At 40.0% G+C, this 26,877-nt stretch overlaps 1 protein-coding gene and 1 long non-coding RNA gene across 3 annotated transcripts in view; both read left to right on the top strand.

Moving 5' to 3' along the window:
- RTN1 (reticulon 1) overlaps positions 1-26,877 on the top strand; it is a 257,808-nt gene that overhangs the window by 194,277 nt on the left and 36,654 nt on the right. Inside the window, exon 1 of one of the 2 annotated variants that reach the window (XM_040226345.1) lies at positions 26,176-26,495. The exons of the other annotated variant lie outside the window; for it this stretch is intronic. Coding sequence (XP_040082279.1) covers positions 26,435-26,495 — 61 coding nt within the window. The 5' untranslated portion in view covers positions 26,176-26,434. Of the gene's footprint in view, positions 1-26,175; positions 26,496-26,877 lie in introns of those variants that run through there. 2 annotated transcript variants of the gene reach the window in all.
- On the top strand, positions 1,793-16,021 carry LOC120852883. The gene is made up of 2 exons (XR_005718675.1): positions 1,793-1,827; positions 15,737-16,021. It is a non-coding gene; the product is annotated as an uncharacterized LOC120852883 (long non-coding RNA).

The following is a 26,877-nucleotide window of genomic DNA, read 5'->3' on the forward strand; positions in this document are numbered from 1 at the left end:
ATCTACCTATGGAAGCCAAGTCTATATCTTCCTTGGGCTGAGTAATTATGACCATTTGTATCTCCTTCCACAGGGCCAGATTGTTTGATAGTTTCATTTTAGTGATTAAAAACTCCAGTGATAATGTCAGCCAATTGTTTCATTTTCTTTCACATCATGCTCTAGCCACTTAATGAAGTATTTGACCCCTTGAGCTACATTTCAAACTATAAATCTCTCCTCATGCCTCCTAAAAAAAAAATGAGTTTTTTTTAAGTTTATTTATTTACTGTTTTTATCCCCAAATGATAACCACCATTTCCTCCATGACCAGAGTGATGAGGTACTACCAACCCTGGAAAAAGATATCTTGAATAACCTTCAAGGAAAATCAAATGAAGAGAGCCTTTGGCTCTTTAGATGTTCAAAATATGAGAAAAATCAACCTGATGTTTTTTAAATTCAGAACGTGGCAACTATGAGTACATCAAATCAGCATAACTTAAATATTGGCATCTCTAGGTGTGTTCTTTATAGAAGGACTCAAAAGACTGGGACTCTGGGGAAAGGGGCCAGGAAGCACAACAGAAGGAAGAAAGACCAAGACCTAAAGACAAGCTGGAGGTATCAGCCAGCCCCTACTCTCAGAGACACACAGATGAGGGCAGTGGGGTAAGGAACATGTGTAGATTGGTGGGGTCTGCCTTCCTAAATAAGGTACGGTGAATATGGTGAGTCTGTTCCTGTCATCTGAATTCATAATGCCTTTTCAGTGTTCATCTTACTTCTTAGAGAATAAGCGTTTCTGAACTGCATTGCTTTTTAGCCTATGTTTCATGCATTTAAGAGCTTGCAGTCCACTGGGTATTTTTAGTGCTTAAGAATGACCTGAGAAACCTGTTAAACTGCAAATTTGTGGGTTCCATCCCTATCAGTTCTGATTTGGTTAATCAGGGATGGATCCAGAAATTTTCCATTTTAGTGAACATACTAGTTGATTTTAAAGCTAGTCAACAGGGCTACACTGCCATACCATTTGCTACTTTTTATCTTCCTCTTTCACAGTCCTGCCTCCTTTCTTACCTTCTTCCAACACACACCACACTTGTGCATGTGTCCTTTGCCCTCAGAATTCTTTTTCAGTCATCGATTATCTAGATACTCACTTAAGCTTCGGCTCCTCTCTTGGGTTTCTCACAGAATCTCATTGTTTCTTTGCGTCAAACTGTGACTTCTTTATCAGGCCATAAACCTACTGATCATTGATTGAAGTTGTTTCCTTATTGCTGCCACTGCAATTATAAATGACGATGATATTCTCAAGGTCATTTATATACCACAAAAAAATAAACAGTGTTTGCTTTATGCACAGAACCTTCTGAGGACCTGGTGTATAATGCATTGACTCATTAATCTGTACAGTCCATGTGCAAAAACTAGATAGAACTACTCCTTCCACTTTCCAGTTGAACGCAACAGGTCAGAAGTACACATTCCAGTGTCATTTTTTTCTATTACTCTTGACTTAGAAAATTCATGTAGTGGATATTTATAGACTACCATAGTCAAGCATTATGCTAGGTGCTAATGATACAGTGATGATCCTGCCCTCATGAATCTTACAGTCTAGTTGAGAAGCAGAGAGGAAGACAAAGGGAATTATGAGCACATATATGGTGGTACCTAATGCAGTATTAAGGGCTTCCCAGAAGAAAGCGATGGCACCCCACTCCAGTGTTCTTGCCTGGGGAATCCCAGGGATGGGGGAGCCTGGTAGGCTGCTGTCTCTGGGGTCGCACAGAGTCAGGCACGACTGAAGCGACTCAGCAGCAGCAGCAGCAGCAGCAGGTGGTGCTATTGGTACAGAACCCACTTGCCTGTGCAGGAGATGTAAGACACACGGGTTCGATCCCTGAATCAGGAAGATATCCTGGAGAGGGGCTTGGCAACCCAGGTGTGTGTATCTGGAGAGTGCTATGGACAGAGGAACCTGGAGGGCTACAAGTCCATAGGGTCACAAAGAGTAGGACATGACTGAAGCAACTTAGTATGCATGCTTGGAACCCAATATTGAATAGAGGGGCAGGGCTATCAAGGAGACTGAAAGTTAAATTGGACTAAAGGTTGAATATGTTGACACTAGATCATGTCCTTGATGGTTGGTTTCATTTAAAACAAAATTCTAAAATTTATTTTCTTGTGGTTTTATCTTAATTATAAAATTTCAATAGAAAATAGGTTATAAAAATAAACCAGGATGTTGGAATTGGACCCTTCTGACTTTAAATCTGAGCTCCACCCCTTAAATGTTGTATGACTCTGGACAAATTAGTTTATCTTTTCAAATCTTAGAGTTCTAATGTATGAAGTAGAATTAATGATCCCTAAACCACTGGTGGCACAGAGGTTAAAGTGTCTGCCTGCAATGTGGGAGACCTGGGTTCGATCCCTGGGTCGGGAAGATCCCCTGGAGAAGGAAATGGCAACCCACTCCAGTATTCTTGCCTGGAGAATCCCATGGATGGAGGAGCTTGGTGGGCTACAGTCCACGGGTAGCAAAGAGTCGGACACGACTGAGCGACTTCACTTTCACTTTCAAACCACACGCTAGCAAAGTAATGCTCAAAATTCTCCAAGGCAGGCTTCAACAATAAATGAACCAAGAAATTCCAGATGTTCAAGCTGGATTTAGAAAAGGCAGAGGAACCAGAGATCAAATTGCCAACATCATTGAACCATAGAAACAGCAAGAGAGTTCCAGCAAAACATCTACTTCTGCTTTATTGACTACGCCAAAGCCTTTGACTGTGTGGATCACAACAAACTGTGGAAAATTCTTAAAGAGATGGGAATACCAGACCACCTGACCTGCCTTCTGAGAAATCTGTATGCAGGTCAAGAAGCAACAGTTACGACTGCACATGGAACAACAGACTGGTTCCAAATCAGAAAAGGAGTAAGTCAAGGCTGCATATTGTCACCCTGCTTATTTAACTTCTATGCAGAGTACATCATGCAAAATGCCTGGCTGGATGAAGCACAAGCTGGAATCAGAATTGCCAGGAGAAGTATCAATAACCTCAGATATGCAGATGACACCACCCTTATGGCAGAAAGTGAAGAAGAACTAAAGAGCCTCTTGATGAAAGTGAGTGAGGAGAGTGAGAGAGTTGGCTTAAAACTCAACATTCAGAAAACTAAGATCATGGCATCTGGTTCCATCACTTCATGGCAAATAGATGGGGAAACAATGAAAACAGTGAGAGACTTAGTTTGGGGGGGCTCCAAAATCACTGCAGATGGTGACTGCAGCCATGAAATTAAAAGACATTTGTTCCTTGGAAGAAAAGCTATGACCAACCTAGACAGAATATTAAAAAGCAGAGATATTACTTTGCCAACAAAGGTCCATCTAGTCAAAGCTATGGTTTTCCCAGTAGTCATATATGGATGTGAGAGTTGGACTATAAAGAAAGCTGAGCACTGAAGAACTGATGCTTTTGAAGGGTGGTGTTGGAGAAGACTCTTGAGAGTCCCTTGAACTGCAGGGAGATCAAACCAGTCAATCCTAAATGAAATCAGTCCTGAATGTTCATTGGAAGGACTGATGCTGAAGCTGAAACTCCAATACTTTGGCCACCTGATGTGAAGAACTGACTCATTTGAAAAGACCCTGATGCTGGAAAGGATTGAAGGCAGGAGAAGAAGGGGACAACAGAGGATGAAATGGCTGGATGGCATTACTGATTCAATGAACATGAGTTTCAGCAAGCTCTAGGAGTTCGTTATAGACAGGAAAGCCTAGTATGCTGCAGTCCATGGGGTCACAAAGAGTTAGACATGACTGAGCAACTGAACTGAACTGAACTGATAGACTTCTTTCAGCATGGAAAGAACGTTTTTCAGTATGAAAGATGAAAATCTTTCAATATGTTGAATACTACACAAACATATGTACATACTCTCACACACTCCCTATATGCTTGGGTTTTCTTTGATGTGGTTTGTTAAATCATTTGGTAGTAATCCCCCTGTAAAAAGAATTTTTTAGGGACTGGCAATTTTTAGCTGTCATTAAAGTATCTCTTCATCTCTCCTGGTCTATGCTCCTTAGTCTATAACTAGAAACCAAGCATTTGAAAGAAACTGTGATCTCATCTGCGTTGCAATTACTTCATCATTACATTTCTGTCTTCTAAGTTTTGATGACCCATCTGTGCCTTACTCATCGTCATTTTCCAGCATTTGTACATGACTGGAACACTGAGCACTCAAAATCTATGGCTCAGACAGTAAAGAATCTGCCTGCAACGCAGGAGATCTGGGTTCGATCCCGGGTTCAGATAGATCCCCTAGAGAAGCGAATGGCTACTCACTTCAGTATTCTTGCCTGGAGAATTCCTTGGACAGAGGAGCCTGGTGGGCTACAGTCCATGGGGTCACAAAGAGTGAGACATAACTGAGCGAGTAACTCTTTCACTTTGGCTTTGAACTTCCTGGTTGGACAAAAAAGTCAAAGCAAAAAGACACTCTTTGTATTAATTCATTCAGCAAATTATCTGTTAGATAATTATCACTACCTAATATAATATAATTTATTTGAGAAGTGTTACACACACCATGATATTAATTTGGAAAATAATTTGTCACATAGTGTGTCCTCTTTGTGGATTATATGAAGCTCAAAACATCATAGCAGGAAGAAAATAATTTTTGGAGTACAGCATTGTTTTAAAGTAACATCCTTTAAGGTCCTGCCCTTGGTTTATTCAAAATTGCATTTTGCTTTCCTCTAAGGAATGACTTTGTGTTAAGGTGCTCTGAAAGTGAAAGTGTTAGTTGCTCAGTCATGTCCAACTCTTTGCAACTCCATGGACTCAGGTGTTCTAATTTCACCCTCTTCCGAATTCCCCCTATCTGCTGGCAGTTGACCGTAAGCACTGGCCTATTTACATATGTGTGGCGAGAAGTGGTATCCTCCTTCTGCTGATGAAGCTGAGCTCAGGGAAGTCAAACAGGCTGAAGTAGTCAGACTAGTAAATGGCAGAGACAGAACTCTTTCCACTGCCATTGCTGCATCTTGACCAGAGTAGATTCATATCTGAAGCCCAGGGAGAAAATGAGCCTGACTTTAGAGACTGTGAAAGTCGGTCAGTCGTGTTCGACTCTTCGTGACCCCACAGAGTATACAGTCCTTGAAATTCTCCAGGCCAGTGTTCTGGAATGGGTAGCCTTTCTCTTCTCCAGGGGATCTTCCCAATCCAGGGATCAAACCCAGGTCTCCCGCATTGCAGGTGGATTCTTTACCAGCTGAGCCACAAAATTAGAGGTTGCCAAGATTCATGCCTCCAGCTAATCCCTGCAGCATCAGGCTGTGTGGTATCTGCTTCAGGAAGAAGAAAGGCAGGAGCTAGATGTCAATATCTGAGCTTTCTTGGTTTCATTTTGTGGGCAGAACAAAATGTTAAACACATATTATCCTCCCCTTTCACTGAATTCTAAGCCAAAGTCCAGCTCCAGACACACTGGGGAAGCTCAAAACTGCCCCTTACCTTGAGATTGGCCTTTTCAGCTTCAGAAACTTTAGACCCATTGTTTTACCCAGCCCCTGGCCTCTCCGGTGCAGACAGTATGTGGCTATTAGGAAATGTCAGTATGTAGTACAGTATCCTGACATGGCTGGCATTCTGAAGCCAGGCAGACCTGGGTCTGTACCTGACTGCTGTGTATGGCTTCTGGGGATGGAGTCAAGTTCCCTAATCTGAGTCATACTTCCCCTCTGGTGGAATGGATGTATTAGCAGCCCTTCTTCATAAATCTGTGGTGAGGATCAAATGAGAGAATCCGTGTGAAACACTTAGCCCCAGTGTCTATCACTTGTATATGTTAATAAATGTGTGCTCTGATATGGCTTTTATTCTTGTAAGTGTGGAGTGTTTTTCTCTACTTTTTGGTTCATGTCTGAGTCACATATAATCTTCATTCCATGTTATCTGACAATTGCAAATGAAGGAATAAGGAGGACTTTTTTCATAAATTCCTGGTGGTTTATCTTAAACTAATGGAATTTTAAATGGGAAGTTAAGAATTCTTCTCCACAAATCTGGTAATACTGTATGAAGAAGGATGTTTAAATAGGGAAGACTTGGACATTTTCTCCTTTCCTTCTCACAAGTTTGATTCTACGACATGTATCTTTGCAAGACAAACATTTCTTTAAAAACTTAAATAACAACCTTACCTCCTCCCACGTACTCTTCTGTCAACTCCCAAACAGCCATCATACACTTCTGTAGAGTCCACCACCTTGAAGACGATAGGATGGAGTGGTGTGTGCTCATTGTCATAGTAATGAAGGCACTGCTATTCACTCTGTTTTGTGGTCTAGGTTAGAAAGTACTCAAGGAATGGTGTGCAAGCATAACCTGCTCAGTTTGTCTTTATTTTCATGGTAATTGCTTAAGAAGACTTGATTAATAATCACATTAATAGGAACATTCTAAGGAAACCACTACTTGATTATATAGCAAAACATCTTCTGAAATGTCTTCAAATACACATCCAAAATGTGCTAGACATTTATGATAATGGGATGTTGTTTACCTTTTTTGTGTATGATAGCTTAGTATGTAAACACTTGTTTAGGATATTGTTACTGTTTAGTTGCTAGATTGTGTCTAACTCTTTTGTGACCCCATGAACTGTAGGCTCCTCTGACCACAGGATTTTTGAGGCTAGAATACTGGAGTGGGTTGCTATTTCCTCCTCCAGGGGATCTTCCTGACCCAGGGATCAAACCCACATCTCTTTCATTGGCAGGTGAGCCACCCAGGAAGCATACACTAGCACATATCTTTTTTATCTTCTAGCAAATGAACAGGCTGAAAGATGGCTGTACGCCTACTCTTACAGAGGTATTGAAACACATTGCTGAAGGAGATTGGGCCAAACACGCCAGAGTTCTTTTCACTTCAAGTTTAACATCAGATGTCAGTTTTGCTGAATTATCTTTAAGTAACTATCTCTAACCTTTAAGACTTTTAAAAACCATCCATACCTGGAACACTAGAGTAAAAGAAAAATAAGAATATAATTTGAGCACAGCTCTATCATTATTTTATACCCAAAGAGTAAGTCTGTGCTAAGAACACTGAAGTTGAATCAAGAAGTGGCCCTAACTCTGTTGCTGAGACCAGGAGTCCTGTGAGCAGACACATCCGTCTAGATCTCCAGTTAACCAACTTCAAAAGCATTCCTACAGGGTCAATGGACAACAACTGGGTTGTTCTAAGTGTCTTTTAATACTCACCTCACGTGAGTTTTTAGCCTGGGACTTGCTGTCACCATTATTATGAAGGAATGAATGTCTTCCTGGCCTCTGAGACTTCTAGAGTCACTGCAACACAGACAATATCTTACACATTAAGAAAAAAAAAAAAGAGGTTACTCTCTCCATTTGTCTCACCCGCTCCTTCCCTCACCTGTGTCCACAGTCTGTTCCCTATGTCAGCATCTCCACCGCTGCCCTCTCACTACCATCATAACCAGGAATGTTCTAATTCATTCTCTTTATTGTGCATGATAAGTTGCTTCAGTTATGTCCAACTCTTTGTGGCCTTATGGACTGTAGCCCGCCAGGCTCCTGTCTATGGGATTCTCCAGGCAAGAATCCTGGAGTAGGTTGCCATGTCCTCCTCCAGGGGATCTTCTCAACCCAGGGATCAAACCCTCGTATCTACATCTCCTGCATTGCCAGGCAGGTTCTTTATCACTAGCACCGCCTGGGAAGCCCATTCTCTTTATTCCTGTTGATTAATTCGATACAGGCTGGTGCTGAGGTTTAGTTGGGGCATGTGGAATTTGAATCTGTGCTGAGACATGAACTGGCAATCTTACATACACAGGGAAAGAAATGGCTGAGGTGAAAGATCTAACATAACAACATCTTTGCTTTATTTTGTTTTTGTAAAGGAACATTCTGATTTTTCCAGGCAAATACTGATGCCCAAATTTACTCTAAGGAAACGGTCAAGGCCTGAAAGGGAAATCTGGAGCATGCTAGATGAGGTTGTGACAGAGAAGAGTGCATGTACTGAACACACTAAAATGTGGTTGGCCCGCTGTGGTAGATGCCAGTCATTTTAAACCCTCTTCTCTCATGTTCTCCTACTACTATGGAGCCTATAAAAACATCTAGTGGCATATAGCTATATGACACGCACATATAATTTTTCCAGAATGCCTTGCACTTAGGGGAAAATATACAAGCTGTTTGAGTGCCTGGCTCTTTTTTTTTTTTTTTGGTCAATATAGCTATTACTACCTTCCTGCTATTTTATCTCCCCCTCTTAGACTTAATAGCATGAACTAAATGCAGCTGATTTCACAAAGCAATTGAAGGGATGAAGAGAAATACAAATTATTAAAAATGTACCAGACATGGGGTGGGAGGTGGGAGGGAGGTTCAAGGGTAGAGGACCTGTGTATACCTATGACTGATTCATGTTGATGTATGGCAGAAGGCAACACAATATTGTAAAGCAATTATCCTTTAATTAAAAATAAATTTTAAAAAGAAGTTAAATAATTACTTAATTACTAAGTTAGCTAAGAGTGGAGAGGTGTTCATATTCTAAGAAGCATATTCTTCCAGTCTTAGTGTTTTTATTCCTTTGAGTTCCTATGGTTGTGAGCCTTAGAATTTTGCTGTTTCTGTCCTAACACATTTCTCCACAAGAGCTGACTATTTTTCTCCTTTGTGTGCTTACTTTTTTCCTAATACAAGGCCTCCTCTGAAATTCCAAACCTAAATAGTGAGACTGGTTTTGTGAATTCAGTTTGCTTCTTGCTGAGGAAAAAAATTTAGTGCTGCTTCAGCAGCTTCCTTCAACACACTTTCAGATTAGTATTTATTTTTATTTTTTTCTAGGTATGTTAGGAGTGGTTTACAAAATTGCAACCGTTTGCACAAATTTAGTCCTGTGCTGTAAATGTTTAATGAGATCATTATTTTGAATCCAATTTCTGGTCCTTGTTCACTATTGCATGTTCAGCAGAGGAATTTTTTTTTTTTTAATCTACCTGCAATGCAGGAGGCACAGTAGAGCTGGGTTCGATCCCTGGGTCAGGAAGCTCCCCCAAAGAAGGAAATGGCAACCCACTCCAGTATTCTGGCTTGGAAAATCCCATGGACAAAGAGCCTAATGGGCTATAGTCCATAGGGTCACAAAGAGTCAAATATGACAGCATGCACGGGGGACTTTATGTTGCTGCTGCTGCTGCTAAGTCGCTTCAGTCGTGTCCGACTCTGTGTGACCCCATAGACGGCAGCCCACCAGGCTCCCCCATCCCTGGGATCCTCCAGGCAAGAGTACTGGAGTGGGTTGCCATTTCCTTCTCCAATGCATGACAGTGAAAAGTGAAAGTGAAATCGCTCAGTCGTCTGACTCTTTGCGACCCCATGGACTGCAGCCTAGCAGGCTCCTCCGCCCATGGGATCTTCCAGGCAAGAGTACTGGAGTGGGGTGCTACTGCCTTCTCTGAGACTTTATGTTAATAAGGCACTATTGCAGAATCAGCAGTAGGTCCCTTTGTGATGATTTATTGAGAATGTTTCTTTTTACCTTGAATGTATAAGGCAGATTTTTGCAATACCAAACCATTCATTTAGTTATTCTATTTGCTGTGGCTTTCTGTCAAAGTGGTCAATAATGACCTTCAAAGAAAATATCTAAGTCATTAATGGTGAGAGGAATAAGTAGAAAATGGAAACATAATGTAGTGTTGCTCTTCACTGATAAAAAGAATCTGTAAAATGAAGAAGGGAACCAGGAAAATGTACAACAGCACTAACTCTGTCAGTGAGTGTATCCATAGGAATGCTTTGGGCTGCAGTGACAGAAAATCCAACTAGCATCAGTGTGAACTGTAAGGACATTGACTGCTTACTTAATAGAAGGTTTAGAAGTAGGAGATTCCAGAGACACAAGTGGCTCAACGGCCTACAATGTCAGGGCACCGGGCTCGCTACAGTTATCATGGCCTTCTCATGACCTCAGGATGGCTTCAGTAGTTCCAAGCTTCGTGGCCTCACAGTAAGTGGGGGCAATCAGAGTTACAAAAGAGTTTACTCTGCTTTTCATCAAGGGAAAAAACCTTTCAGAGGAGCCCTCCAATAGACTTCTCTTTATATCTCATTGGCTAAAACCTGACTATATTGCCACCCCTATGGTTAAGGCAATCTGGAAAGAGTATATGTGCGTGTCATATAGTTATATGCCACTAGATGTTTTTATAGGCTCCATAGTAATAGGAGAACATGAGAGAGGAGGGTTTAAAATGACTGGCATCTACCAGGGTGGGCCAACCGCATTTTAGTGTGTTCAGTACATGCACTCTTCTCTGTCACAATCTCATCTAGCATGCTCCAGATTTCCCTTTCAGGCCTTGTCCGTTTCCTTAGAGTAAATTTGGGCATCAGTATTTGCCTGGAAAAATCAGAATATTCTTTTACAAAAACAAAATAAAGCAAAGATGCTATTATATTAGATATTTCACCTCAGCCATTTCTTTCCCTGTATATGCAAGATTACCAGTTCATGTCTCAGCACAGATTCAAAGTCCACAGGCCAAAACTAAATCTCAGCATCAGCCTGTATTGATTAATCAGCAGAATAAAAGGGAATGGGCTTCCCAAGTGGTGCTAGTGGTAAAGAACCCACCTGGCAGTGCAGGAGATATAGAAACTAGGGTTCAGTCCCTAAGTGGAGGGGATCCCCTGGAGGAGGACATGGCAACCTACTCCAGGATTCTTGCCTGGAGAATCCCATAGACAGAGGAGCCTGGTGGGCTACAGTCCATACGGTTGCAAAGATTAGGACATGACTGAAGCAACTTATCATGCACAGTAAAGAGAATAAATTAGGACACTCCTGGTTATGATGGTAGTGAGAAGAAGGAGGTTCTGGAAGACCCTAATGTCTGTGATTGGCAGTTTTATTTTAAAAGTAATTAATGGAACTTCTGGCATAGATCTGTTTCTGCCCACTCACTTCCTCTAAGCACAATTAAAAACGCTGGAAATAATGCAAGAGACAACCAAAGGAGAATTCTAAAGGGTGGTAAGGAGGCAAACTAGTTTGGAACCCTAGGACTGGAAGAACAATGCAGAGCCAGAGCATCTTATATTCCCCTCTCAACAGAAGACCACTCATACGTAGTGTTATCTGATCCTCAACTTGGCAATAGAAGGAAGCACAGGTAGGTTCATTTCTCCCTCAGATCCAGTGGGACTTTTTCTGAAAACACCAGGCTAGTCTAGCAAAGCTGGCAAAGTAAGGTCAATCAGCTCTGCCAATAATAAGCATCTAGGGGAAACACTCTCCTTCCCTTCCAAGCCAGAAGCTCCCCATCTCTACCAAGAGAAACTGAGGCAGGTAGGCAGAGCTAGCAAGAGGTGTCCAGCTGCAGCAAGCGGCCTAGTTCTGGAAGCCTCATTGCAGTGTAGGATTGAGATTTTTCTCCCATGCCAGCAGATACCAGGGCAGCTGGGAGGCACCATTTGGGGGATCCCATCAGACCACTTCCCTACTGAGAGACACTGGTTGGCACAGTCTGGTAAAACCTCCTCTGCTGTCTTTGGCAGGACCAGCAGATACCAATGGGAGACCCAGTGGCAGCAGAAAAACAAAATAGACCGAAACAGTCTGCACAGGTTCTAAAAGTTAGACTGACTTTAGAGCTATAGTTAACAAAACTTGATCAAGGCTCAAGACCCACATGCTGAACCTAAACAAGAGTACCTGCCTACTAAAATAAAAGACTTAAATAGGAAACAAAGTCTCCTGATAAATACACCAAATGCCTAGGATACAACAGAATATCATCCATCATACCAAGAATGAAGATAATCACAGTTTAAGAAAAAACAACTAACTGATGCCAATGCCAATATAAATCATATGCTGGAATTGTCTGGGAAGGATTTTAAAGCAAACATCATAAAAATGCTTCAACAAGCAATTACAAATGCTCTTGAAACAAAACGAAAATAGAAAATCTTAGCAAAGAAATAGAATTCATAAAATAACCAAACAGAAGTGCTAGTACTAAAAAAATTATAGAAAAATTTCAAAAATTAGTGGATAGCTCAATGCTAGAGTGGAGGTGACCTAGAATAGAATCAGTGACTCTGAAGACAGAACAGTTAGAGTTCACCTTGTCTGAACAATGAAAAGAAAATATACTGGAATAAATCATATGAACAGAGCCTTAGGGACCAGCTGAGAAATAACAAAAGATCCATGGTTTGTATTATCAGAGTCCCAAAAAGAGAGGAAAAGGAGGGAGGCTGAAAGAACATTTGAAAAACTCATGGCTGAAAACTAACCGTACTTAACAAAATACCAGCCTCGAGATTCAAGAAGCTGAGCAAACTTCCAAAAGGATAAACCCTCCAAATATATGTCAACACATCATAATTAAACTTTTGAAAACTGAATACAAAACCTTGAAAACAATTAGAGCAAAATGGCATATCAATATGGGAACAGCAATTCAAATGACAGCAAATTTCTCACCTAAAATCATGGAAGTCATAAGTGGTACAATAATTTTATTTTAAACTGCTGCAAGAAAATTGTCAACTATAAATTCTGTATCCAGTTAAACTATGCTTCAGAAATAAAGGGAAAATAAAGACATTCCACCCTGGAGAAGGGAATGGCAACTGACTCTAATATTCTTGCATGGAGAGTTCCTTGGACAGAGGAGCCTGGCAGGCTACGTGGTCCATGGGGTTGCAAAGAGTCTGACACAATTGACCGAGACACACACACACACACACACAGGCATTCCAGATAAAGAAGAAAGCCCTAAATCCTCTGTGCTCTGCAGATTCATCTCTCTTACCTCACCCCTGGCAACCACATTGTCTCCACGGTTTTGCTTTTTCCAGAATGTCATAGGTGTGCATGCATGCTAAGTCATTTCAGTTGTGTCTGACTCCTTGCAACCCTATGGATTGTAGCCCACCAGGCTCCTCTGTTCATGGGGATTCTCCAGGCAAGAATACTGGAGTGGGTTGCCATGCCCTCCTCCAGGAGATCTTGCTGATCCAGGGATCAAACCCACATCTCTTATGTCTCCTACTTTGGCAGGCAGGTTCTTTACCGTTAGCGCCACTTGGGAAGTCCAGAATGTCATATTCTTGGACTCATATAGCATGCAGCCTTTTCAGATCACCTTCTTTCCCTTAGTGGTGTGCATTCAAGTCTCCCCTTCGTCTTTTCGTGGCTTGATAGCTTTTTAGTACTGAATAATATTTTGTTTTCTGAATGTACCACAGTTTATATTTATCCATTCACCTATTGAAGGTCATCTTGGTTACTTTCAAGTTTTGGCAACTTGCTACAAACATCTGTGTGCTGGTTTTTGTATGGAGACAAGTTTTAAATTCCTTTGGGTAAATACCAAGAAGCACAATTGCTGTATCATATGAAAAGAATGTGTTTCATTTTGTAAGAAACTGCCAAACTGTCTTAAAAGTAGCTGCAGCATTTTGTATTCCCACCAGCAGTGAACAAGAGTTCCATGGTTTCACATCCTTCCCAGCATTTGATATTGTCACTGTTCTGGATTTTGGCTATTCTATTAGGTATACAGTGATGACATAAAAGTTTAATATTCTATGTTACTGGTTTCTTAATCAGGTTATTATTTCTCAAGTTACAATCAACATAAAAGTGAATGTCAGTCTCCTCAGCTGCATTTAATTTTATTGTTGGGGGTTGATTTTGTGACTTTCATGTGTTTGTTATTTAAAAACTTCCCTCTTTCAAATTACATGTGTTCTTTCACTGATGCTTTCTTCTAGTTTGTGGCTTTTCTTTTTACTTTGTTTACATGTGGATTAGGTGTCTTGTTTTGCTCTAAGCATAAAATGTCTTATATGTGCTAAGAAAAAATAAAACTGAGAATCATGCTAATTCTTGTGAGTCAGCCATTGACTGACCTTCATCTTTGGCAAATTTGTTCAGTTTCATAATTGGTTTTGGGAAAGATAATTTGCCAGCTTCTTTACTCCACAGTTGCCAGAAATTATGTGGTATATATCCTTTTTCAATTTGCATTTTTTAACTCAGTATTCTATTTTCAGAGTTATGTGTGCTAATTCATGAAATCCTCATTCATTAGTTGTATGAATAAAGCACAGTTCATACAGTGAAATTCAGTCAGTTGCACTGCTAGTATTACAGGCATCACTGTAGTAAACAACATTTTTCATATCTTCTTGTGCCCAAGTTTGAGATTTTTTTTCCAGAGTAGGTACCTAGAAGTGGAATTGTTAGATCATAAGGAATGGATATCAACTTTACTAAAAGTAGCCAAATTGTTCTAATGATCTAGCATTATATGTGTTGCTTCTTCTACATCTTTACCAACACTTAATAATATCAAACATTTAATTTTTTTCTAGTTTCATAAATGTAAATATTTCACAGTGGTCTTTTAGTTCCCTAACTAGTAGAAATCCACACTGTTACTGTGTTTGTTGACTCAAAAGTATTTCCAGTTATACAAATTGCTTGTTGTACTTTTTCCTATTTTCCTGTTAAATTTCTCTAAGCATGAATTTGGAGAAGTTCTTTCACTGATGCCTTCTTCTAGTTTGTGGTTTTTCTTTTCACTTTATTTATATTTTCAGCTGTCATACTTGAGGGCTTTAAAGGTGATCACAATTTTCCTTTTAAATTTGTAACATTTCTACCTTACACTGATATGGTAAAGCTATATTCTTTTATTTTTTCTTAAAAATATTTTCAAAGTAAGTCTTTAAATCATGTTTTTTACATATATAGTGAGTTAGGAATTTTGTTTTGTCTTTTTCCAGATGGCTAGCCAGTTAGTCCACTACCTTTTATTGAATAACTATTCCTTTACCCCTGAATTAAATCACCATATAAAATGAATTAATACCTATAGAGTACTGAAAAAATTTTCAAACTATTTTATAGGTAGCAGTGACAACAGTAGTAATACTTATACTGCTTTATCAAAATTTTACATATAATGTGTACACTTCTAGGTTTTCTAGTTAGTTCCATGGGTCTATTTAACTATTGCTTACCAATATTTTTAATTATAATATTTATACAAGTCTTGATACCTAGAAGAGGATAATTTTTTTTCCTTTTTGTCTTCTTTCTCTTCCCCTTTTTCCTTTATCCTTTTCTCTTCAAAATTGTGCTGTTTCAAGCCTTTCCTTCTTCCACATGCATTTTAGGATTTGTGTGTTCAGCACTATAAAAAAATTTATTGGAGTTTTGATTGAAATTGTTTTGAATTTACAAAATCATTTTAAGAAGTTCTATCTCTGCAACAGTGGGTCTTCCTAGCATGGAATATCTTTGTATTTAAGATTCCTTTATATCCTTAAAATTTTTTTTAATTATTTTTCTTTGTATGTTTCTACAGAACTATATGTATACCTAATAACCTTTTACATCTGTTACTTTTATGATAGGTAACCTAAATATGTTATTTTCCAAGTGACTGCTATTTTACAGGGACACAGTTTTTGTATATTGAACTTTTGTTCAGCAGTACACCATGACAGCTCACTTCCTGATTGAAATGATGTGATAAACCTAGCTTCTTAACAAAGACGATAATGCCTTTTTATGGGAAAGCAACATAAGCTGTCAGTCTTTATGGTTCGTGTGTACACAGTGTCCATTATACTATAAAAAATTGCTAGACGTGTAAGAACTAAGAATATGTAACTGATAAACAAAAAAGAAGATAATAGAAGCAGACCCTCTGGTGATCTGGATATTGGAATTAAAGTTTTTAATGACTATTATGAATATATGAAACAAGATGGAGACTTTAAATAGAGAAATGGAATTTATAAAAACAAAATCAAGTAAATTTCCTAAAACTAGAAATTAAAATTCTGAAATTAAAACTTAATTGGCTACATTTTATAGGTCTTTGGATGTAGAAGAAGACAATTAGTGAACTCAGAGAGCTCAATAAGAAATATTCAAAATGTATCACAACAAACTGTGGAAAATTCTTCAAGAGACAGGAATACCAGACCACCTGACCTGCCTCCTGAGAAATCTGTATGGAGGTCAAGAAGCAACAGTTAAAACTGGACATGGAACAACAGACTGGTTCCAAATCAGGAAAGGAGTACGTCAAGGTTCCATATTGTCACCCTGTTTATTTAACTTATATGCAGATTACATCATGTGAAATGCCAGGCTGGATAAAGCACAAGCTGGAATCAAGATTGCCAGGAGAAATAAGAGTAACCTCAGATATGCAGATGATACCACCCTTGTGGTAGAAAGCGAAGAAGAGCCTCTTGATGAAAGTGAAAGAGGAAAGTGAAAAAGCTGACTTAAAACTCAGCATTCAGAAAACTAAGATCATAGCATCTGGTCCCATCACTTCATGGCAAATAAATGGGGAAACAATGGAAAGAGTGAGAGACTTTATTTTGGGGGGCTCCAATATCACTGCAGATGGTGACTGCATCCATGAAATTTAAAAGATGCTTGCTCCTTGGTAGAAAAGCTGTGACCAACCTAGACAACATATTAAAAAGCAGAGACATTGCTGACAAAGGTCCATCTAGTCAAAGCTATGGTTTTTCCATTAGTCATGTATGGATGTAAGAGTTGGAGCATAAAAAAGTTGAGTGCTGAAGAACTGATGCTTTTGAAGTGTGGTGTTGGAGAAGACTCTAGAGAGTCCCTTGGACTGCAAAATCAAACCAGTCAATCCTAAAGGAAATCAGTCCTGAATGTTCATTGGAAGCTGAAACTGAAACTCCAGTACTTTGGCCACCTGATGCGAAGAACTAACTCATTGGCAAAGACTCTAATGCTGGGAAAGATTAAAGGCAAGAGGAGAAGGGGTCGACAGAGGATAAGATGGTTGGATGGCATCACTGACTTGATGGACGTGAGTTTGAGCAAGCTCCAGGAGTTAGTGATGGACAGGGAATCCTGGTGTGCTGCCGTCCATGGGGTTGCAGAGTTGGACACGACTGAGTGACTGAACTGAACTGAACACAACTATCAATGTGAAAATAAACAATAAGGATAGTTAGAACAATCCTCAAAATCCTCAAAATTACAATAATTACAATCAGTGGACCAAAGAAAAAACTCTCAATCCCAATTGGAAAACATTTTGAACAATAATATTGACACAATGTATCAAAACTTGCAGGATGCAACTGTAGTGTTTAGAGGGTATTTAATACTTTTCAATGAAGTATTAGAAAAGAAGAAAGACTGACAATAATCTAAGCTTTCATTTTAAGGAGCTAATAAAGGAAGTCAAAGCTATGGTTTTTCCAGTAGTCCCATACAGATGTAGGGGTTGAACCATAAAGAAGACTGATTGCCAAAGAATTAATGCTTTCAAACTCTGGTCTGAAGAAGACTCTTGAGAGTCCCTTAGACAGCAAAGAGATCAAACCAGTCAATCCTAAAGGAAATCAACCCTGAATATTCATCAGAAGGACTGATGCTGAAGCTGAGGATACAATCCTTTGGCCACCTGATGAGAAGAACCAGCTCACTGGAAAAGACTCTGTTGTTGGAAACGATTGAAGGCAAAAGGAGAAGGAGATGACAGAGGATTAGATGGTTGGATGGCATTACTGACTCAGTGGACATGAGTTGAGCAAACTCTAGGAGATAGTAAAAGACCAGGATGCTTGGCATGCTGCAGTCCATGGGGTTGGTCGCAAAGTTGGACATAGTTTAGCGAATGAACAACAATAAATGAAGAGCAAGTGAAAGTAAAGTAAGATAATGATTATAATAAGAGAATAAAAGAGAGTATATATACAACAGAGAAAAGGCAATAGAGTAAAATTTTATTCTTTAAAACTAATTCATTATATTGAAAAATCTCCCACAAAATGATCAAGAGAGAAAAAGCTTAAAATATCATAAATGAGAAAGGAAACATGACTATGACTCCTCCAGATTATTAAAAAATTTAAAAATGATATTATGAGTAACATGCCAATAAATTTGACAATATATTTTAAATGGATAAATTAATCTGACCAAAAAACTGACCAAAATTGTTATAAGCAGAAATTTAAAAATCCGAATAATCCTACACTATTAAAGAAATCTGTAATTAAAGATCATCTCACAAATAAAACTCCAGGTCCAAATGGGTTCCCTGGTGAATTCTTACAAACATTCCAAAATGAAATAATGCCATCTTACATAAACTCCTTTGGAAAATATTAGAGGATTAACACTTTCCAACTCTTTCGTGTCGCCAGTTTAACCCTGATGCAAAAACTTAAGAAAATATTATAAGAGAAGAAAGAAGAGGACAATATCCCTCATGAATATAGATAATAAAATTCTGCACAAAATATTAACAAATTGAATCCAAATTAGAGCAACAATATATAAAAAGAATGTCACATCAGGGCTACATGAAGTTTATTCTAGGAATGCAAGTTTGCTCTAACACTCAAAATTCAATCCATGTAATGTATATATTAATAAAATTAAGGGAAAGCCCATGTGATCATCTCACTAGGCTCAGTAAAAGCATTTGATAAAATTCAGTATCTATGCATGACAAAAATTCTCAGAAAATTGGTACCAGAGGGAATTTTCTTATTCTGATAATGGATAGCTAAAAAGTTCACAGCTTGCATCATGTTTAATGGTGGAATTTTGAGCACATTTTCCCCCTTAATTCAAAAAAACAGACAGGATAGTCCTTGTTAACCACCTCTACTAAACATTATTCTAGAAGTCCTAGCCAATGCAGTAAGTTAAGGTAAAGAAATGAAATGTAAAGATTGGAAAGGAAGAGATAAAGCCATCTTTATTCAGAGAAGATATTCTTATGTATGAATAAAATTCAAAAGAATCTACAAATCAAATTAATAAGTAAATCTAGCAAGGTCACTATTATAAAAATTAATTAATCTGGTATAGCTCTTCCTCTTCCTACTTAGAACATTTCTGTGTCAGTATGTTTTAGGACTTTTTTTTGAAAACATCCTTTGGCTAGATCTTTTTCATCCATCATGAGAGCTTTCATCTTTTTTTATTTGGCATTATTTAGATATATTTAGAAGCATTTTAATACTTTATTTTGTGCTTTCAATTTGCTAGTTATTTTCTTTGCTTCTCATTTTTCCTTTGCCTAATTTCTGTTTGATTGAATTAATTACCTTGCTTGTAAATTTTATTCTTGTAGAAGTTATGTATTTAATTATTTTCTTTTAGTGGAGACCATTAAATATTTAGCATATAAATATGACATTTCATAGTCTAAATACCTCTATCCTCCTCCTGAACAATACTAGGATCTTAGAATGCACTTGCTCTTATCACTGCTTTCTACCTATGTTCTATTTTGTCCACTGTTTTACTTTCATCTTTCATTTATAACCCTTTCATTAAGTTAGCCATTACTGATCTTTATGCTCAGCATTCTTTCATGCATGTCACTTTTACCTTTTAACTGAATTTAGATTCAGTTTTATTCTTTCTGGAGTACTGTTTTTGGTATATTTTTCTGCAGAGTCTGCCATTAGGAAATTCTCTCATTTCTTATTTTTTGAAAATGCCTGTATTAGTCTTTCTTTGTATATAATTCTAGATGATGGTTATTCTCCTTCACCACTTTGAGAATATTATTTCATTGTCTATTCTAGCTTCTATTAATGAAAAGATTGCTGTTCATCTCATTTGTCTTTTATTTCTATCTGCTTTTAAAATTTCTCCTTTGTTTTGATGCCCTGTGATTTCACTGTGATGTGAGTCAAGGTATGGATTTCTTGCTTGTCTTGCTTAGGGCTAGAATTTATGTCTTTTGTCAATTCTGGATAACTGGATAACCATGAGGGTGTGGCCACTCATCTAGAGCCAGACATCCTGGGCTGTGAAGTCAAGTGGGCCTTAGGAAACACTACTATGAACAAAGCTAGTGGAGATGATGGAATTCCAGCTGAGCTATTTCAGATCCCAAAACATGATGCTGTTAAAGTGCTGCACTCAATGTGCCAGCAAATTTGGAAAACTCAGTAAATAGCCAAAGGACTGGAAAAGGTCAGTTTTCATTCCAATCCCAAAGAAGGGCAATGCCAAAGAATGTTCTAACTACCACACAATTGTGGTCATTTCATATGCTAGCTAGATTATCAGAGAGGGCAGTGTCAACCCACTCTAGTATTCCTGCCTGGCAAATCCCGTGGACGGAGGAGCCTGGTAGGCTGCAGTCCATGGGGTCGCGAAGAGTCAGATATGACTGAGCAACTTCCCTTTTACTTTTCACTTTCATGCGTTGGAGAAGGAAATGGCAACCCACTTCAGTGTTCTTGCCTGGAGAATCCCAGGGATGGGGCAGCCTGGTGTGCTGCTGTCTATGGGGTTGCACAGAGTCGGACATGACTGAAGCGATTTACCAGCAGCAAGATTTTACTAAAAATCCTTCAAGCTAGGCTTCAGCAATATGTGAACCAAGAACTTCCAGATGTACAAGCTAGATTTAGAAAAGGAAGAGGAACCATAGTTCAAATTGCCAACATCCATTGGATCATAGAAAAAGCAAGAGAATTTCAGAAAAACATCTGCTTTGATGACTATGCTAAAGCCTGTGACTGTGTGAATCAACAAACTGTGGACAAAAGAGATGGGAATAACAGGTCACTTTACCTGCCTCCTGAAAACCTATATGCAGGTCAAGAAGTAACAGAACTGGACATGGAACAATGGACTGGTTCAAAATTGGGAAGGGAGTATGACAAGGCTATATATTGTCACCCTGCTTATTAAACTGCTGTGCAGAGTACATCTTGTGAAATGCCAGGCTGGATGAATCACAAGCTGAAATCAAGATTGCTGAAAGAAATATCAACAACCTCAGATATGCAGATGATACCTCCCTAATGGCAGAGGTGAAAAGGAACTTAAGAGCCTCTTAAAGAGAGTGAAAGAAGAGAGTGAGAAGTCTGGCTTGAAAATCAACATTTGAAAAACTAAGATCATGGCATCTGGTCCCATCACTTCATGGCAAATAGGACAGGAAAAAGTGGAAACAGTGACAGACTTTATTTTCTTGGGCTCCAAAATCACTGCAGACAGTGACTGCAGCCATTAAATTAAAAGACACTTGCTCCTTGGAAGGAAAGCTATGACAAACCTGAGCAGGATATTTAAACACAAAGACATCACATTGCCAACAAAGGTCCATATAGTCAAAGGTATGATTTTTCTAGTAGTCATGTATGGATGTGAGAATTGGACCATAAAAAAAGTTGAGTGCCGAACAATTGATGCTTTTGAATTGTGGTGTTGGAGACTCTTGAGAGTCCCTTGGATTACAAGGAGATCAAACCAATTCTAAAGGAAACCAACCCTGAATACCCTAAATATTCATTGGAAGGACTGATGCTGACATTAAAGCTCCAGTACGGTGGCCACCTAATGAGAAGGGCTGACTCATTGGAAAAGATCTTGATGCTGGAAATGATTGAAGGCAAAAGGAGCAGGAGGCAACAGAGAATAAGATGGTTAGATAGCATCACCGATTCAATGGACATGAATTTGAGCAAACTCCAGGAGATAGTAAAGGACAAGGAAGTCTAGTGTGCTGCAGTTTATGATGTTGCAAAGAGTCAGACATGACTTAGTGACTGCACAGCAACAGTCGATTCTGGAAACTTCTCAGCCAAATTTGGATAAATTATGCCACTTCCCATGTTACTCCTCTGCTTAAAATCCTGCTGGGTCTCCCTCATCTATTGACAGTATTACTACTCAGGGCTGTCACAGTCTGGCCTCTACACATTTCTGAAATTAAGTTTCCACTTCTGTCTTCCAGGAAAGCCTATCACTCAAACTGCTGATACATTTCTTACTCATAACTTAGCTTAATTGTCACCTATTCTCTGAAGCCTTTCCTGAAACCTCTGCTCCTAAGAACTCTGCGTACCCCTGGTTTCCTGTTCACACAATCCACTGATTGCATTTATCTATTTATATGTAAATTTCCCCCCCCAATAAACTCAAGTCCCAGTGGGCAGTTCCCTTTGTATTTACAGAGACAGGCACTTAGTGTGGGCTTGATAAACAGTTGTAGATTGAATGAATGAATGAATAAAGAAAATGAAAGTAAATACTGTCTACCTCATAGGGATCTTGTAACAACTAAATATCAGTGCATACCACAAGATAAAGCACCTGGAAAATAACAACTGCTAATCTCTTGTTTGAATTGAAGACAATTCATGCAGTGTTTTGGTACAGTGGGTTATGTACCAAATTGGTTTTTCCTTTAAATTTCCTTATTCCATATGGCATAGAACAGAGTTCTCAGTGTTCTTTGATTATAATCAAGTATTTTTTTGGTTTTGTGCCTTTTCTTCCAATTGCTGTACTTCTGAGCCTAAAAAAACCAGGGAGTTCTATGAGAATGCTTGATATAGTTTACTAGCTGTTACATTCTGTTCTGAAAATTGAGTTCATCTGTGAATACTCTTCTCCCATACATGTTAGTGGCTTTCTCCTTCCTTCCATTAGGTGTCTACTCTAATTTTACCACGAGTTAGGCCTTCACAGAGTCTCATTATAAAATAGCAAATGTCCACCCACATCCTTTTCTATCCTCTTTTACCTGCTTTATTTTCCCCAGTACACTCCTCCACAAGTGAAATATATACAGTATCTACCTCTTTTATTATTTTCTGCTCCTCCCATACACACTGGCGTATAACTCCTTAAGGGCAGGAACTTTGCTTTATGCTTAGAGCAGTATCTAGAATATAGTAGGTGCTTGGTATGTATTCCTTAAATAAGTGTATCAATGCAGGTGCCGTTGAGTCTCATCAGTATAAATCCTGATGCTATAGTAGACAAACACCATACGACCACTCTGGACATGGTAGCCTTCAACATTCATCTAAATCTGGGATGAGATTACAAAACTTGGCTCCTTTGCTTTTCCCTATAACAGACTAATGCACGATTTCATCCTGAAAACTAAAGAAATCACTTCCCTTCCTGGCAGTACCTAAAGCGAGCTCTAAGCTGGCTGCATACAAAGCCCGTCTGTTCTCTCCTGGTTTAAAGACAGAGGCAGTTCCTGCCCACTTTCAGCAAGCTTTATTTTGCTTTCTGTTTTCTTTCACTGCTAAAGGACAATTTACATATCTTTTCTACCCATTATATCGTTTTGACCTTGCCAAGAGCTTTCAATTAATACTTTGTGAGCACTTGTGCAAAGAAAGCACCCATTTGCGATGTCTATGGGAAACAAATTTCTTATTACTTCATAGAAACAAACGTCTAAATGTGTAATTCATCTGTATATTATGCGAGAGGTTCAGAGATGATAAATGACTGGTTGAAAGCCACAGAACTGAAGTTTGTAACACAAGTAGATCTAACACCCACATCCCTTGTCAAGTTTGTGCTCTTCTGCCTGATTTTCCTTTAATACGATTATTTATGCTTCTCCTAAGCACCTGGGCATTAATAGAAAACCCTCAATTCTTACTAGTGTGTATCTCTCTCTGTGACATCAGACATCTTACCTCCTCAATCTTCAGCTGTCAAACTGTTGTATTGATTTTTCGGGTGCCATCAAGCTTCTCTTTCCAGATTTAGCATGATTGAAAAGAATGTGGTCTTTCAGCTAAGCTGACATTCCAAGGTCAGCTTTGTGGCCAGTGAAAACTCATGGCCTAAGGATTCTGACACAGCTACCTGACACCTGAGGGAGAGCTTGCCTCTGCCTACTCGTCCTTGCTAGGGACATGCTGCCCCCACCTTGCTGCTCAGTACTGACTGTCAGAGCCCACACTGGCTCCAGTAATGTGACTGTGAACACTCACTGCTCAAGATACCTGGGGCACCTTCTGTGTTAAGGCTAATGCCTGGGACGATCACTGGACAGGCAGTGCCTCCTAGTGGCCAAGGCTCCAAAGGTTTCCAGCTGAAAAGCGGCCAGGACAGCAACAACCCACCTAGCGACCCTTTCTCTCTCCTTCTGAGTCTTGTCCCTACCTTTTTTCAGTGTGTCCAGATCCACATCATGCAATGAGAATTCATCATCAGGTCCCAGTCTTTTCAGTATTTTGCTGACTGAATTCCCAATCATGACCATGATGGTGAAAAAATTGTGGGAGGACAGTAGGAAGTATAAATATAACAAAGTCACTAACACCTGCAGAGCAAGTCAGTTTGAAAAGTGCTTTGTAATCATGTGGTCACTGTTCCTCCTTCTCATCAGCCAAATGGGAGCTCTGACAACCCCACTCTTATAGGAGACTTACAATGCCCAGAAGTGCCGAATCATCCTGCTGAAGTCATTCTTCTTAAACTTCCTTAAGAATAATTCCAGATGTGTTACAGAGATATGCAGAGGCTTAGCTGGTCTCTCTGGAAGCTTTTATTCTAAAAGGAACATGCATGATTCTAAGGATCATATTTTAAAGTGTATATGCTTCATAAAATGAAAGGTAAATCATTTCCAGAAGCGTAACCTTGAGATTAGGTCCTTAGGCTCTTGCTGGCACAGCATGTACAGATGCATATTTGGGTCTGGGAAGGAATGTATCTGAGAGCTGCAGAGGAGTTATGGAGGCTCCACTTCTCCATGAGGGAGAGAAATTCTATACAATGGATAAGGCCATGCTACAACAAATGGAAGTGGGAACTCTTCCTTCTATAACCCCTTTGGTCTCCAAGGCATCTTTGTCCTCATGCTATGTCTTGTCTCCTCGAGGGTCCCTTCTACCAGGACTTCCCCCAGAAAATGCCTAAATTCCAGTCATTTCTCTGTGCTATTTCTACCTTTTCCTTATCAAAACATACCTATCCCCTGTCCATTCTCTCAACTGCCTTGGAAAGTAATCTGATAAAGCATTTCATGCTAAAATTTGAATAGTAGGTCACCACCCATTGCTGACAAAAGTCTGTATGGTCAAAGCTATGGTTTTTCCAGTATTCATGAACAGATGTGAGAGTTGGACCATGAAGAAGGCTGAGCAAAAACAATTCATGCTTTTGAACTGTGGAGTTGGAGAAGACTCTTGAGAGTCTCTTGGACAGCAAGGAGATCAAAGCAGTCAATCCTAAAGGAAATCAGTCCTGAATATTCATTGGAAGGACTGGTGCTGAAGCTGAAGCTCCAATACTTTGGCCACCTGATGCGAAGAGCTGACTCATTGGAAAAGATCCTGATGCTGGGAAAGATTGAAGGCAGGAGGAGAAGGGGGTAACAGAAGATGAGATCGTTGAATGGCATCACTGATTCATTGGCATAAGTTTGAGCAAACACTGGGAGATAGTGAAGGACAGGGAAGCCTGGTGTGCAGCAGTGCATGGGGTCACAAAGAGTCAGACAAAACTGAGTAACTGAACAACGACACATTGTTCTGCTCCTCCCACTGACATTCACATTTTAAGTGGGGACACCTGAAGCCCTTGAATCACTGGGCTTGGAAATCAACTTTATCTCCTGAATTAAACACACCACTCACATCCATCATCCCCTAACACTCAATCCCAAATATGATGTTGTTGAGGAACAGGCCCTTTGCTTCCTGAGCTCTCTTTGGATGTCCCCACAACTGACCACTCTTGGTGTGTCTCTATAGTGACTAATTACTCCGTGTGCCAGAGTCCAGAGGCTTTGATCCCGACCTACTGGCACCACATTCAGATATTGTCGAAAATTCATTCAACCCACAAACAGAGCTGAGAAGAGACACTAAACCTTCAGGGTTTCTTTGCAATGATTGCGGCTTGCCAGGGAAGGTTTCGGAGAGCCATGGGTTTTCCAAAAGAGGGAAAGAATCTGGCAATTGTCTGGAAGATGTCAAGCAATTAGTGTGGCCAGAATGTAAAGAACTGGAGGCTGGGTGGGGGGAGGTGAATGAGCGTTGGACACTAAGGGGATATGATGCTGATAGCCTGAGGTTTGTACTGCCATCATCAAGTTCTTCGGTTTTTAAGACATTTCTAGAAAATGCACCATGCCAGTAAGACCCAGAAACAGCCCGCGTGTTCTGCTGTCATTCCTACCCTTGGCTCTTTCTCCTCCTTCTCTCAAACCTCCCACCCCTGGTCAGCTTTTCCGCCTCCCGGGTGCGACTGGTTTTAAACATCTCCAGGGCAGCGAGCCTCTGCTCTGAAGTCTAGCGGCACCCGCATCTTCCGCATCACCGGGCGCGCAGGCTGATCCGCACCGCGCGGCGCTGATTCGCTGCCGCGGAGACTGCAGCGCCCGCGACGCGCCCGCCCCTCGCGGTGCACGCCGGCTGGTGCAGCCTCAGTCTGTCTGCAGCCGCGGCCACCGGGAGCAGCGCTGCAGCCGGGGCACCGACGCCTGAGTGCCCGCTCAGCGCCCCCGAGGATAGCAACGGCGAGCCCTCAAAGCGCGCACGATGCAGGCCACCGCCGATTCCACCAAGATGGATTGTGTTTGGAGCAACTGGAAAAGTCAGGGTATTCTCTTTATTTCAGTAGTGCATGCCTGCGGCGCTCACGGGAACCCGGGACCCGGAATCAGCCATTGTGCATCATTTCACCTGTGGGACCTATGCATGCTTTATACCCAAGAGCTTTCTGTTGGGGGGAGTAAACTTGTTATGTCAAAAATCAGAGTGAACGGTGTTTGGTTTTTTGTTTTTGTTTTTTACTTTTCCCATCTTAAAAAAAAAAAAAATCCCCCACCCCCACCCCTTTGTTTTCTTGTTGTCAGGCTACTGTTTTAAATGCATCTTTTGCCTCCTCCTGGAGCTCTTTTGAGTTCCGCTCAACGTCAAGTACTTGTTTAATCTCTTCTTATTCCCGGAGTTAAAATGCTTTCTTATTGTTCCATGTATCC

The sequence above is a fragment of the Oryx dammah genome, unplaced genomic scaffold (genome assembly GCF_014754425.2).
Source record: "Oryx dammah isolate SB20612 unplaced genomic scaffold, SCBI_Odam_1.1 HiC_scaffold_26, whole genome shotgun sequence".
NCBI classification, from domain to species: Eukaryota; Metazoa; Chordata; class Mammalia; order Artiodactyla; family Bovidae; genus Oryx; species Oryx dammah.